At 37.1% G+C, this 14,369-nt stretch overlaps 1 protein-coding gene across 7 annotated transcripts in view; it reads left to right on the top strand.

Annotated features, from left to right (window-relative positions):
- MIS18BP1 (MIS18 binding protein 1) overlaps positions 1–14,369 on the top strand; it is a 48,716-nt gene that overhangs the window by 19,454 nt on the left and 14,893 nt on the right. For 6 of the 7 annotated variants that reach the window (XM_036274771.1, XM_036274780.1, XM_036274757.1 and 3 more), the window contains exons 8-11: positions 280–473; positions 3,538–3,689; positions 4,094–4,193; positions 6,370–7,234. In XM_036274771.1, the coding sequence (XP_036130664.1) occupies positions 280–473; positions 3,538–3,689; positions 4,094–4,193; positions 6,370–7,234 (1,311 nt within the window). The remainder of the gene's footprint in view (positions 1–279; positions 474–3,537; positions 3,690–4,093; positions 4,194–6,369; positions 7,235–14,369) is intronic. The other variant, XM_036274790.1, reaches the window with a different exon arrangement.

Genomic DNA, 14,369 nt, shown 5'->3' with positions numbered 1-14,369 from the left:
ATTTATTTTTATGGAAAAATGCAGTGCAGTACATTACAGGTATTTTTATGGAAAAGAAGACCTATAATTAGGGTTAGGTTTAGAATTAGAGTAAGGTTTATGGGTAGGGTTAGGGTAAGGGTTAGGATTAGATTTAAAATCAGTGACAGTATTAGAATTAGAGTTATGGTTAGGTTGGTATATTATGGTTGGGGTTAGTGTTATATTTAGGGTTGAGGTTAGGTATAGAAGAGTTTCATTAATTTGTGGATTTAATTTTTTTTTTTTTTTTTTTTTGAGAACCAACATAAGAGGACAAAAACTTGTTGTTTTTAGGGCTTGTGAAAAGAAAAAGAGAAAGGCCAGACAAAAACAGAAAAGTGGACGATTTGTGCCTGGCACAGGAAAATCGATGGGAAATGACGCACGAGTAAACCGAATAGATGGCCTCCAAAAAACCAGCACGACTTACGAGCTTGATTATAATCATTTGGGTATGTTTACTCTCTTCTTCTCTGTTGGTATAGTGGTATATTTTTCCGTGAGCCCCACATTTAATTGTTTACAGGGCATTTAGTATTGAGTTCTTATACGACCCTAGAATTTTTTATTTTTCACTACTTGAGGAGAAACTGCAAAGCAGATAGCTCATAGTCAGCATTCAGCTTACTTTATTAAATGTTACCTTTTAATTAATCTGATATACATATCAGTGAAAGATAATTGTTCTTGTAGTTTCCTAGACCCACGGTATTTAGGCTGCCAGTCTACTTCAAACCTAATGTAAAGGTGCCTATATATTTGTTCCAAATTTTATTCCTGTTAACAGACAAAACAAGTTTGCTTTTATGAAAAAAATGGCATGTCTTGTGTTTTTTTTAATGACCATTGCTATAAAGGTAGCTGGCAAAACTGTTCTGTGCTACCTCTTTGTTGAAACTAATTTGCTTCACATCCCACCCTCCTGCCAAACAAAAGTATGAACATCAATTAAATTACAGCTTTTTCTAAATAATATAGATGAGTAAAAGTTACTAGAATCTCTGGTATAAATTTCTGTTGATTTCTAGCTTAATCTTGTAATGAAGAGCTTTACAGAACTTAAAGAGTTTTGGATTGCTTCTACCAAAAACATGGCACCATATTGGTCATTCCTCTACCCCCACTGCACCCCACGTCCTTGTGTTTGTAGTGCCCCACCCCCTTTGAAACTCTGCTTATCCCTTCTAGTGTAGACAAAGGAATGGATTAAATATGAAGATGATTGCTTGCTCCGAGCTAGCTAAAATTCACTCTTTGTTGTTGCTCCAGTTCCTTCTCAGCCTTTCCGCATTTTATCAAAAGTCATTCTATTGCCTGTAAATTGAAAATGTTGGTTATTGCCTGGCTGGTGTGGCTCAGTGGTTGAGTGTCAACCCATGCATCAAGAGGTCACTGCTTTGATTCCCTGTCAGGGCACATGCCCAGGTTGTGGGCCAAATCCCCAGTGAGGGGTATGCAGGAGGTGGCCAGTCGTTCTCTCTCATTGATGTTTCTATCTCTCCCTTTCACTTCTCTCTCTCAAATCAATAAAGAAGAAAAAAAATTTTTTGATATTGCTTATTGTCATTGCTAGACCTTCTTCAATATTCTGGAGTCCTTGGGTATAGCAACTGCTGTATACTTTTTTACTCCTAAATTTTAAGATTCCTAAATGTATAAATATATATCTCACTTTTATTAATCTTCTTTAGTCTGAGATCTTTTTTATGCTTGTTTTTTGGGGGTTTTTTTTTTTGGTACGTGCCCCTAGCGGAAACCGAACCCGGGACTCTGGTCTGCAGGCCAACGCTCCAACCACTGAGCCAAACTGGCCAGGGATAGTCTTAGATCTTAACATCTCTCTATGCCTTCCTTTCTCTTAGAGCACTGTTTTGCAGGAATTTTTGATTTGTAAATGTTACTGGTAAAGTGTTTGAAGATACAAATGTAAAATATTAGAGTTTGGTAAATTATCTTAACATGCCAGCTGTGTCCATAGCAAAATCGTTCCACAAATGTTTTATTATTATTATTATTATTATTATTATTTTCTTCATTGATTTTAGAGAGGGGGGGGAGGGAGAGAGAGATAGAAACATCGATGAGAGAGAACATGGATGTCTCTTGCTTGCCCCCCGCCCCCCGGGGATTTGGATCACAATCTGGGCGTGTGCCCTGACTGCGAATCAAACCAATGACCTCTTGGTGCATGGGGCGATACTCAACCACTGAGCCACACCAATTTATAAAAAAAAATTTTCTTTATTGAGTTTTTTAGAGAGAGAGGAAAGGAGAGAGAAAGATAGAGAGAGATAGAAAGATGGATGAGAGAGAACATAGATTGGCTGCCTCCTGTATGCCCCACACTGGGTATTGGACCTACAACCTGGGCATGTGACAACAGGCAACCTCTTGGTGCATGGGTTGATGCTCAACCGCTGAGCTACACTGGCTAAGCTCCACAAATATTTTTAAAGCACCTTCCATGACCTTGATCTGAGTTAGCTGTTAGCAGCTTAGAGATGAATAAAATGAGATACTTTCCCTTTGGAAAGCTCAGGTTAGGGGGCAAATATTACTGGATTCTGTTTTGGATGTATCTTTTTTCTAGTGTGATTTATTAGATCTTTGTTTTATAAAACTGTTAAGAGAGTGTATGTCTTCATATTACATAAGTTATTTTGAGTGGTGCTAGTTGGTGGTGGTGTTTTTATTATCATTATTGTTATACTTTTTATGAGAAAACCACTGAAATAAAACAAAACCACGTCTAACAGTAAATAACTAAGGTTATGTGAAGGCACCAGCCAATGATAATTTAAGATAAGATTGTGTTGTGTGTATTTTAGTGATTCACCTAAAATGTGATTTTGCATACTTAGTGCTATAGTCTATATATCATAATATCAGCCTTCTTTACTATACTGGAATAACCTCAGAGTAAGGACCGTTCATTATGTATCTTCGAGTACTGCTTCTAGAATAATAAAAGTGTCTTCATAGTTTGATGACTCCTTTTTAATTTATCTAGAATTTCAGCTCAATAACTGTTAAGCCACTATTGTATACTATATAATTTGGTGTTGCTTAAAATTTTAATTAGCATAGATTTAGTTGTACATTGGTGTACATAAACTAATTGAAACATAAGAATTCAATATACATGAATATAAAGGAAAATAGAGTTATTAGCTTTCTGTTTAATTGACACAGAGTTAGGATAAGCAGGAATTTGTATTTCCAAAATGGTTTAATGCTTCTCTTTTGCCTTTAGATGTGACAAAGGAGATCCAAAACAGATAGTAAGGACTAATATGGCTGTCCATTTTTTCTTTTTATTTAAGGATAAACATGATTTGAACAAAACATGGCCCTATGTAGAGTGATTCTGTCCAAATAAAACTGCCTTATATCATAATCCAATTTAAAATATTTGTGACATTGGATTAGATTTTTTTCCAAAGTGAATTATTAATGTGGAAGAGCAGCTAATCTTTTATATAATCATTTGTCAAAATCCCATCTTTGTACTCATAGAACTGAGAAATAGTAAACACAGTCGGTTGCCAAGAGCTACAGAATTAAATATTTGCCAGAGTAATCACCAAAATAAACCACCATTAAGGTTTCCAGATGACCAAATAAAGAATACTATTCAAAATGGAGGAGGAAATGACTTACCTAATCAGGTAAGCTTTTATTGTACACTATACTGGGGTAATGTGATACTACTGAAAAGGTTTGGGACCAAATCAGAAACCATGGATTCTGTTTGTTAAGTATTGCTTTTCATTAGTTAGGCACTGTAGGTAAATGTCACGGTATTTATTTTCCCAGTGTCTCATTGGAAGAGTGTAGGCAACAGTAACAAAGGGTTTAAGCTCTTAGAGTAAGGTTTAAATAAACGAGATAAACACACACACACACACTTTATAAATGACAGTATTAAATCAGTTAAGGAAATATGTGAGAATGGGGATACCTGGAGCAAGTACCTGGAAATGTGTATGCTTGATTCATACTGTGAAAATGCTTGAGGTCATGTTTTTAGATACTATTTGTTTTAGTAAAAAGTTATCTTTTGATTTTGAAGGAATTGATTGAAAAAAAGGAATATAAAAAGTTATCTTCCAACAAACTCAAAAATTGTGAAAGAAGAACAAATAAAAACATAATTCAAAGTCAGGAGCAAGGTAATATGTCTTTAATTACCTTATTATTTTATAATAAGTAGAAAGCTATTTGCAAATTATTAATATAATAAAAATGATCTTATAAATTTCCAAATCTGAAATGGTAGGCCAACTATATTAATGGTTATAAATGTTTGGTGTTATTTTTTTTTTATTATAGAAGATGATTTACAAAATAAAATATTATTTTAAATACCAGGTTCACTTACAGGTTTGCCTCCTTTAGTATAGGTACCTTTAAATAATTCTGTTTAAATCACTAAATATATATATCATTGTAAATGTGCTTCTAGTAATGTTTAAAGATGGAATCCTTTTATGAAATTGTTAATAAGCCATAATTTAGTTTTGTGTAAGTGTGGATTTTCAGAGTGATTGCATTGAAATCCTGCATGCCAGAATGTATAGAACCTTTTCTTTGTGGTTTAGCAAGTTTATAATTTATATTGAGTTAAATCCATCAGCTTAATAGCATTTTTTTCTATTTCTTATAAATAAAAAAATGAAAGTGGAGAACATTTATAAGTGTGTAAAAAGTAGACTGGAGAGCAGTAATACTACTTAGACTACCAAATTCATATGACTTATTTTTATCCTCACTCGAGGATATTTTTCGATATTTTGTTCAGATAGAGTGGGAGGGAGAGAGAGAGAGAGCGAAACATCGACGTGAAAGCGACACGTCGAGTGGTTGCCACCCACACGACCCAACCAGGGCCGGGGACAAACTGCAACCAAGGTACGTGCCCTTAGCGGGAACCGAACCCGGGCCTCTCCGGACCGCAGGCTGACGCTCTAACCGCTGAGCCAAACCGGCCAGGGCTCATATGACTTATGTAAGAGGATCCAGAGTAGGCTGACTCTTGACTCAAATTATTTAATTAAATTAATACAAAATGCTTAGCTCAAAATTGGAAAGTTTAAAATTTTTAAAATGCCAATTGAACATTTGAATCATATTTATATGAAGAATTAGAAGAAAACACTTCACTCATTAGTGAAGATATGTAATTCCACTAAGAAGTCTTGTGAAAATGTTCTTGCTTTTGATTAGTACCACTTCATGAATTATAATTTAGAAGCTTCTTTTCTTTTTTTTTCCAATGTCACATAATATATATAGGTTGTTGTCAGTATGTCACTGTGATTATCGGTGTGTAATTTATAATTTGTACCTATTTATAATTACAACCGAATAATTTAAAGTTAGAAACTAAATTAGTTTGGCTTCTGGTTTCTTAAGTTTCAGATTTGAAAATTTCTAATTTAAAATTTGCTTTCTCTAACTAGTGACATGGTATAGTAAGGACTCGAAAGTTCTGGTTTGGTTGCAATTCCATAATTCATAGAGTTGGGGGAGATTTAGCAAAAGAGTGTCTTTTTGGCTACCATCAGGGATGAGAATGAGGCCATGCAAATGGAGTTCCATGTTCTTCTAATTCCCTCCTTAACTAACACAGCTTCTATTTCATATGTAAATACCTACTAAGGTTTTAGCAACCCAACATATATTTATTTAGGATCTACTATATATGTGAAACACTCTGAACTACCTCCTGCTAAAAAATTCAAAAATGAAGACAGAGTTATTAAGTTTTTTCTTGTTGTTTTCAGTCTAGTTGAAAGATAAGACAAGTGTAACTATGCAGGGCCCATTGTCAAACATGACATTATTTTACAGTATTCTGGAAATTTGAAAGAGCTTTCGTTCAGTTAGAGGGGATCAGGGCAAAGTTTGTAGACTAGGTTGGTTAGAAAATAGAATTGAAGCAGGTAGTGATTTGGTTTGTAAATGAGTGAAGGAAACTTTCCAAGTAGAGTGAAGGTTGAGAATTAAGTATTGGGAAACAGTGGTCTCACGGACATAGAATATGGTTCAAATGTAAGTACAGTGAGAGAACTGTATTGAAGGCTGGTAGAGTTTATATGCACACGCGGTAGACTATGAGAAGTCATGGACAGGTTGGTATAAAAAAAATTAGGTTTTTTTTTTTTGAAGTTGAAGGGGCAGTGATCTGAACAGACTGGTGCTTCAGAAAGATTAATATGACATTGTGGGCAATGGAGTTTGTTGAGGGCGGAAACAGTATATTTTATTTGTGAAGATAGTTTTTCTATACTTTGTTAGTAGCTAACTCATGATTTCGATCTTTCGTTTTATTTTATGAAATTAAAGAGCGAACAGAAGAATCGAATGTATCCATTGATATTATCATCTCAGGGAAATCAACCGTCTCAGACAAAGAAAGAAAAGATATGGCTGCTAATCAGAAGGAAGTTTATGTTGTAGTAACACCACTTAAATCTAAAAAGGTGATAGAGCAAAAATGCAGGAAGTATAATGTGTCCTCTGATACCATTAAAGCAGTAACAGATTTTGTAGTGCCAAATAATCAAAAAGAAAATGAATCAGACTTAAATGAAACTACACATCTAATCAATACTCCCAGAAAGACATTAAAAAATGCATTTGAGTGTGATGTGGGTCATAAAAGTGAAAATAAGGAAGATTGCATTGAACGTGATATACTCACTGTCAACCAGAAAATAAAAATACCTAGTTCTAAAAAGAAACCAAAAGTCACCTCTGACTTTAAGAAAAATACAAGGTTATCAAAATTGAAGAAAATTGAAAATCAAGTAACTATGTCATTTTGCAAGCATCAGTCCTCAAATATGTCTGCTGACAAGAGTGAAACAGAAAAGAAAATTAGAACAAAAGCTAGGAATGCTAAGAAAACCACAGCAACAAATACCCAGGAAACAGTAGTTCAACCAAAAAGAAGCAGGAGGAACACCACGGGAAAAATCCCATTTATTTCTGAATCTGAAACTGAGGAAAGTGAAACTGAACTTCATATTAAAAAAAAGAAAGCTGGATGTTCAGCTAAAAAAAGTTGTCAGAAATCTGATATTGGGAATGAATTTCCAATTCCTGACAAAATGGGATCTGATAAGACAAAGAGGGATTCCTTAGAATGTTTACCTGGTTTAATTCAGGATGAAGAATGGAATGAGAAGGAATTACAAAAGCTTCATTGGTAAGTAGTTAGATTTGATTCTGAAATGTCTACAATGGCCACAAAATAAGACATAAACAACTCCAATGAGGGACTGATTAAATGATTTCTAATAATTAAAATGGAATGTGTCATCTAAAAAACACATAGAGAGAAATTACAGTTTATACGGAAAAATGGAGGGAAAATATAGCTGCCAACTAGATGCTACTTTGTGGCCATCTATACAGTAAAGATATGAGGAAAATAAAAGTGAGCTGCTTTTCTTTTCAAATACACTCCCTACCCCCACCCATCCGTCTACCAAAGAAAGTTAACTATGTGAGGGGATGGATGTGTTAATTAGCTTGATCGTGGTGATCATTTCACAATGTATATGTATATCATGATCTTCTGTAGACTTTAAATATATATAATTTTACTTGTCAATTATACCTCAGTAAAGCTGGGAAATATATTTCAACACAAATGCTGCTCTCTCATAGCTTCACATTTTAAGAAATATTTTATAATTAACCATTATAAAACCTTCAAACTTACAGATTATTTAGTAGTCCCCACCCCCATTTATGGAGGAGAAAATAGTCTCAGAAATTAGGTGATTTTTCTAAGGTTTCATAGTTAGTGCTGCTGATAGAACTGGATTTGGCTACATAGACTTGACAAGCAGTATCAGTAGTCTAGTATTAGATGCCAGAGCATAGTTGAGCAATAGAGAATGAATGGGAGAATGAAGACAATTTACGTGGATAACACAAGAAATTTGGCAGTAGTGGGAAATAGAAAGTATAGGTAATAGAAGAAGATGTATGTTTGGTTGTTTGCTTAAACAAATTAAGATCACTCATGCCCGAGTATGGTGGTTTGCTGATGGAAATGATGTAGTAGAAAGAAAGGAAGATATGACTGATAAAAGAAAGAAGGATAACATAGGAACATACCACCTTCAGTGTTCCACTCCCTGTGTACTCCTGAACCTTACAACATTTAGAATTCATTTTCAAATTTGCCTTGAAATGCTCTTTGTAAGGTGTCTTCTGCCACTATGCTCTTCCTTTTTCACTTGCCTTCAAGCAGAGAGGGTAATATTCATTCTTATTTTCCAATGTTTTTGGTTTGGCTTTCTTCTCAGTGATCTTTTCCTTCCATTGTCTGCTGGAAATCGCTACATAAGTTTTGCCTACATCTCTAAATATATCAAAAGCCAAACTTATTTCCCTTGCCCTGTACACTTTGCCTGAAATTCCTATTTCTGAAAATGTAATTTTTTTTTTTGGTACGTGCCCCAAGTGGGAACCGAACCCGGGACTCTCTGGTCTACAGGCCGATGTTCCAACCGCTGAGCCAAACTGGCCAGGGCTGAAAATGTAATTCTTTAAGTCAACTAAGTTTAAACTCTATCATTGATTTTTTTTTTTTTTCTCCCCTTTCTGATCTTCCTTTTTCCTTTTTTTTTTGTTTCTTTTTTTTTTCTGTTTCTTTTTTTATCTTTATTGTTGAATGTATTACAGTTGTTCCTTATTTTTCCCCATTGACACCCTCCTCTCCACTCCCACCTCCCTCCTGCCTTTTCCCACACTGTTGTCTGTGTCCATTGTTTATGCATATAAGTTCTTTGGTTTATTTCTTCCCACCCCCCAACCCCCTTCTCTTTGAGGTTTCTCAGTCTAGCAACCAATTTGTTCTTCTTAATCCCTTGACCTTTTTCACCCATTCCCCCAAACCCCCTCCCATCTAGCAACCAACAAAATGTTCTCTGTATCTATGAAAATGTTTCTGTTCTGCCTGTTCATTTTGTTTGTAGATTCTATTGCCGATAGATATGTATTCGTTGCCATTTTGTTTGTTCATATATTTTATCTTTTTCTTCAAAAAGACCCTTCAACATTTCATATAATAACGGTTTGGTGGTGATGAACTCCTTTAACTTTTTCTTGTCTGGGAAAGTCTTTATATGGCCATCGATTCAAAATGACAGCTTTGCAGGATAGAGTAATCTTGGTTGTAAAGTTTTGCTTCTCATCACTCTAAATATTTCTTGCCACTCTCTTCTGGCCTGCAAGATTTCTTTTGAGAAATCAGCTGACAGTCTTATGGGAACTCCCTTGTAAGTGACTAACTGCTTTTCTCTTGCTGCTTTTAAGATTCTCTCTTTGTCTTGAACCTATTGCATTTTGATGATGATGTGTCTTGGTGTGGGCCTCGTGGCATTCATCTTGTTTGGGACTCTGTGCTTCCTGGACTTGTATGTCTGTTTCCTTCACCAAGTTAGGGAAGTTTTCTGACATTATTGTTTCAAATAGGTTTTCAACTTCTTGTGCTCTCTCTTCTCCTTCTGGCACCCCCAAGATGCGAATGTTGGCATGCTTGAAGTTGTCCCAGAGACTCCTTACACTATCCTCATTGTTTTGGATTCTGTTTTCTTTTTGCTGTTCTGATTGGGTGTTTTCTTATATTCCAAATCAATGGTTTGCTTCTTGGCTTTACCTACTCTACTATTGAATCTGTGTAAATTATTTATTTCAGTTAGTGCCTCCTTCATTTCTGGCTGATCTTTTTTAATGCTCTTGAGGCCCTCACTAAGTTTATTGAGCATCCTTATAAGCAGTATTTTGAACTCAGCATCTGTTAGGTTGCTTATCTCCATTTCACTTAGTTCTTTTCCTGGAGTTTTGTTCTGTTCTTTCATTTGGGGCATGTTTCTTTGTCTCCTCATTTTGGCTGCCACTCTGTGTTTGTTTCTACTTAACGAGAGGTATGGGGCTCACTGAGACCAAATGCTGCTTGCTTGAAAGAATTTAGGAAAACCTGAAGCAGGATCCATGCCAGACCAATCCTATGGTTAAGCAACTGGCAACAGCTTGGGTGGGCCTGAAAGTTGGGCGGGGCGGGACCTCAGGGAGTCACCAGGGCGGGGCCACCAGTGTGAGCCAGGATGCTGGAGTCCCAGATATGGCAGCTGTCTGCCGCCTCAGGGAAGGGCTCACCAGAGGAACAAAGGCCTCTGACAGCACATTGTCCTGGAGAAGGCTGCCTCTCCAGCCCTTGCTCCAATGCCAAACAGCTCAGTTCTTCCCTGTATGTCTCTGGCGCCCCTCGAGCTGCCTCCCGTCCAAGCTTGGAGCAAGTCCGAGTAAGTCTGTGCGCGGGCCCTTTAAGGAGCTGCCTGGGCTCCAGCTACCTCAGCCTCCCTGAGCCTCAGTTCCCGCTGGTTTTTCCAGCCAGAGGTTATGGGGACTTCTCTTCCTGGCACTGGAACCCTGAGCTGGGCACCTGGTATGGGACAGGGATCCCTCAGACCTCAGGGAGGACCTTCCCAGCCGAGGTGTCCTCCTGATTTTTTATCCGCCACCTCCGCCCGTCCTACCAGTCTCGGCTGCTGCTTTAATTCCGTAGTTGTAGGACTTCCATTCAGCTTGGTTTCAAGTGGTTTTGAATGATGGTTGTACTGTAGTTTAGTTGTAATTTTGATGTGGTTGTGGGAGGACGCGATACCACGTTTACCTACACCGCCATCCTGACCGGCAGTCTGATCTTCCTTTTTTCTTATTCCCATTCTGTTAACTTTTTTAAAAAAATTATTTTCCAGGGAGGTATAGATCTTTTCACAGGGTAATTCCATCTGCACCCCTTTTCTTGAGACTACTCTTTTTTCAGATTGTTAATGCCTTTACCCTGAACTATGGAAGTAGCCTTATATTTGAACTTTGTTCTTTTTGTCTATGTAATCTGTTTTATACATCTCTAGATTAGTCTTAATGTATAAGTTGTGGTTCTGACATCAAAAACCTTCATTGCATTCTTATTAATCTTCAGATTATTTAGAGCTTCTTCTGCCTTGCACTGACAGCATACAATATATTGACCTCAGTTATTCTTTCAGCTGTATCCCTCAGCTTTTCCTTATAATAAAGGTTCTCAGCCTTGGCTGTACATTTAGATCATCTAAGGAGATTTTTTTGATCTTTGAACTCCAGGGATTCCCCTTCCCAGTGAGAGGGAGTAAACACACTCCACTCTGCTGCTTCTACTGTGCAGCTATAAAACCAAGACTGCATGCTGCAGCTTTTTGCTGACCCAGGAAGGTAATAGTAGCAGGTCCATTGGGGAAGACTAAACTTTAAGTGATACCAAACTGGAAGTGAATTTCCAGTTTTTCCTGTGGTACTACCCAAACTAAACTCAAGGCTACCTAACATCTGGAAGTGAGCTCTGGAGTACAACAGAGGTAGGGGAAGCCCTCCAGTTCTGGCTTGAGAAGCAGGAAAGGGGGCTAATGCTCAGAAACAGTAGAGAAAATGCCCAGTTCTCTTTTTCTCCGGTCTCTTATACCCCAGTTCAATGTAGTCCTGCAGAGATGAAAATCACAGCATCTGGGGCCCACACATACCTAAAACTCTGAAAGTGGGGAATCTTCCTCTCCAATACGAGAAGTAGAGGTTTAAAGAGGGTGAGGCAAATCATTTTGTGCTTTTCTCTCTGCTTGGCACTGGAAAAAGAGATGCAGTTGTAAGAAGTGTGCAGCAAAGCTAGATTAACTAAAGGCCCCAGCTTTTTGCCAGACAACCAAAAACAGGAACCCTGAGGAACCCAAAATTGCAGAGGGAGGAGCTAACTAAAGCTGTTTATGAACTTTTGGGCTTATCCCTGAGAAAGCTAGAGTGGCTATACTAATACCTGTGAAAGATTTCAGTAAGAAGAAAATTATGAATGATAAACAAGTACTTTACAAAATGATAAAGTGTCAATTCACCAGGAAGATGTAACAATCCTACGTGTGTTTGCACCTAAGAACAAAACTTCAAAATACGTGAATCAAAATCTGACAAAGGAAAGGACAGAACTAAAAAGATAAGTAAATTTACAATTATAGTGGGAGATGTCAGTGCTCTTCTTTTGGTAATGGATAGAACTAGTAAATAGGAAATTGTCACGGATATGAAAGAACTGAACAATACCATCAACCACCTATTTAACTATTTAATATTTATGAAACAAGCCACCCAATGTGGGGGGCTAATTCGAAGGGCAGGTAGAGCGTCAAGGTAGAACATCATGTTTACTAGGTCATAAAACAGATCTTAAGTTTAAAATAACTGATGTCATACAAAGGTGGTTCTCTGACCATAATTGAATTAAACAACAAACCAATTAAAAATAACGAAATTTTCCAAGTGGTTGAAAATTTAGCCCATTGCAAAAGTCCAAGGGTCAAAGAGGAATTTTCAAGGGAACATACTCTGAACTAAACAAAAACGAAAATATATCAAAATTTGCAGTGTACGCCCGGAAATTTATAATGATGTGTGTTTTTGTGTTTTTATTTATAATTTATCTTTATTGTTTAAAGTATTACTGATGCCCTCCATTGTCCCCCTCCACCCCACTCCTGCCCACCCCGCCCCACAACCCAGGCTATTTTTTAAGACTTTTTAGTTGATTTTTAGAGAGAGAAAAAAGAAACATTGATTGGCTGCCTCCTGCATGCCCTAATGGGGGTCGAGCTGGCAACCTTTTAGTACACGATGCCCAACCAACTGAGCCACACTGGCCAGGACTAGGGTGGTTTTACTGAGCTTATCTCCTGATTTCTGTGGTGCTTTCTGCATAAATTAGTTGTGGTGTATTATTGATGAATGGACTACTAGTAGTAAAATGGAAGAACTATTGATACTTGTAACAACTTGAATTAATTTCAGAGGCATTATGCTAAGTGAAAAAAAGATCAAAAGGTTACATGCTATATGCTTCCATTTATTGTATATAAAATCCTGGAAAAGACAAAGAAAACAGATCAAGGACTGGCAGTTGTTATAGTGAATGACAACAAAAGGGTAGGTGGCACTAGGGACTTTTTTCAGAGCTCCAACTTGCAGCCATTCCTTTGAAATTTACCATACTATAAACATGATCTATTTTTCATGTCTTAATTATATGTCGTTTCCTTATCTTCATTTCTTTGCAAATATAGTTGCCTCATTTTCACCTTATATTTTTATCCATCAAATTTAATCTCAAGTCACCTCCTTGTAACCTTTCCTTGTCATCTTCTATTTCAGTCACCCACTCAGATATAATGTAAAGTATTGCCACCCCAGACCTACTAAATTGAAATCTGAAGGGGTACAGTCTATGAACCTTCGCTTATTTGCTTGCTTGTGTTTTTGCTATAAGATCCTCATGTGATTTTTTTTTTTTTTTTAGAGAGAGAGAGAAACTGATCAGCTGCCTTCTACACTGCCCTAACCAGGGATCGCACCTGTCTCCTTTTGGTGTATGGGGTGACACTCTAACCAGTTGAGCTACACCGGCCAGGGCACTCCTCAAATGATTCATAGTTGCAGCCCACTGCTTTGTATGCCACATCATGCTTATAACCTAGTAGGATAGACAGATATTTGGCAAATAATCACTGTAAGAAATTTATGAGAATGTGAATCAGAGAAATCTGACTTGGCTGATACTTGAACTAAGATCTAAAGGATAACCCTAGCCGGTTTGGTTTAGCGGTTAGAGCGTCGGCCCGTAGACCAGAGTCCCGGGATCGATTCCCACTAAGGGCACATACCTCGGTTGCAGTTTGTCCCCGGCCCCGGTTGGGGTCATGTGCGTGGCAGCCACTCAATGTGTCTCTCTCACATCGATGTCTCTCTCTCTTCCTCCCTCTCTCTTTCCCTCTGTATCTGAAGATAAACACAGAAGTGTCCTCGGGTGAGGATTAAAAAAAAAAGATCTAAAGGATAAACAAGGATTATTTAAGCCAAACATTTATGACAAGTACATTTTAAATAGAATTTAAAATAGAAATTTGTAAAAGTAGAAAGGAAAAACATAGTTAGAAATATTGAAAGAAGGTCAATTACTAGAATACAGAAAGTGAGGGAAGAACAGTACAGGATGAGACTGGAGAGTCAGGCAAGGAACATGGAAGGTGGTCTTAAGTATTTTGGTTTTTATGTTAAAAATGAAGTGAGTTTTAAGTAGGACGAGTGGCATGATTAAATTTGCCTTTTAAAGTTATCTGGAGGAGACATGTTAATGAAAGACTAATCTCTTATTACATGTATTAAGTATTTTTATTATGACAAAAGAACCCTTATAGGCAGTTCTAGACTTAAAAATTATCTTATGCACACAAATAGGGGGACTTGAGCTC

The sequence above is a fragment of the Molossus molossus genome, unplaced genomic scaffold, assembly GCF_014108415.1.
Source record: "Molossus molossus isolate mMolMol1 unplaced genomic scaffold, mMolMol1.p scaffold_m16_p_1, whole genome shotgun sequence".
Classification (NCBI taxonomy): Eukaryota; Metazoa; Chordata; class Mammalia; order Chiroptera; family Molossidae; genus Molossus; species Molossus molossus.
This window is presented reverse-complemented; position numbering and strand designations above follow the sequence as displayed.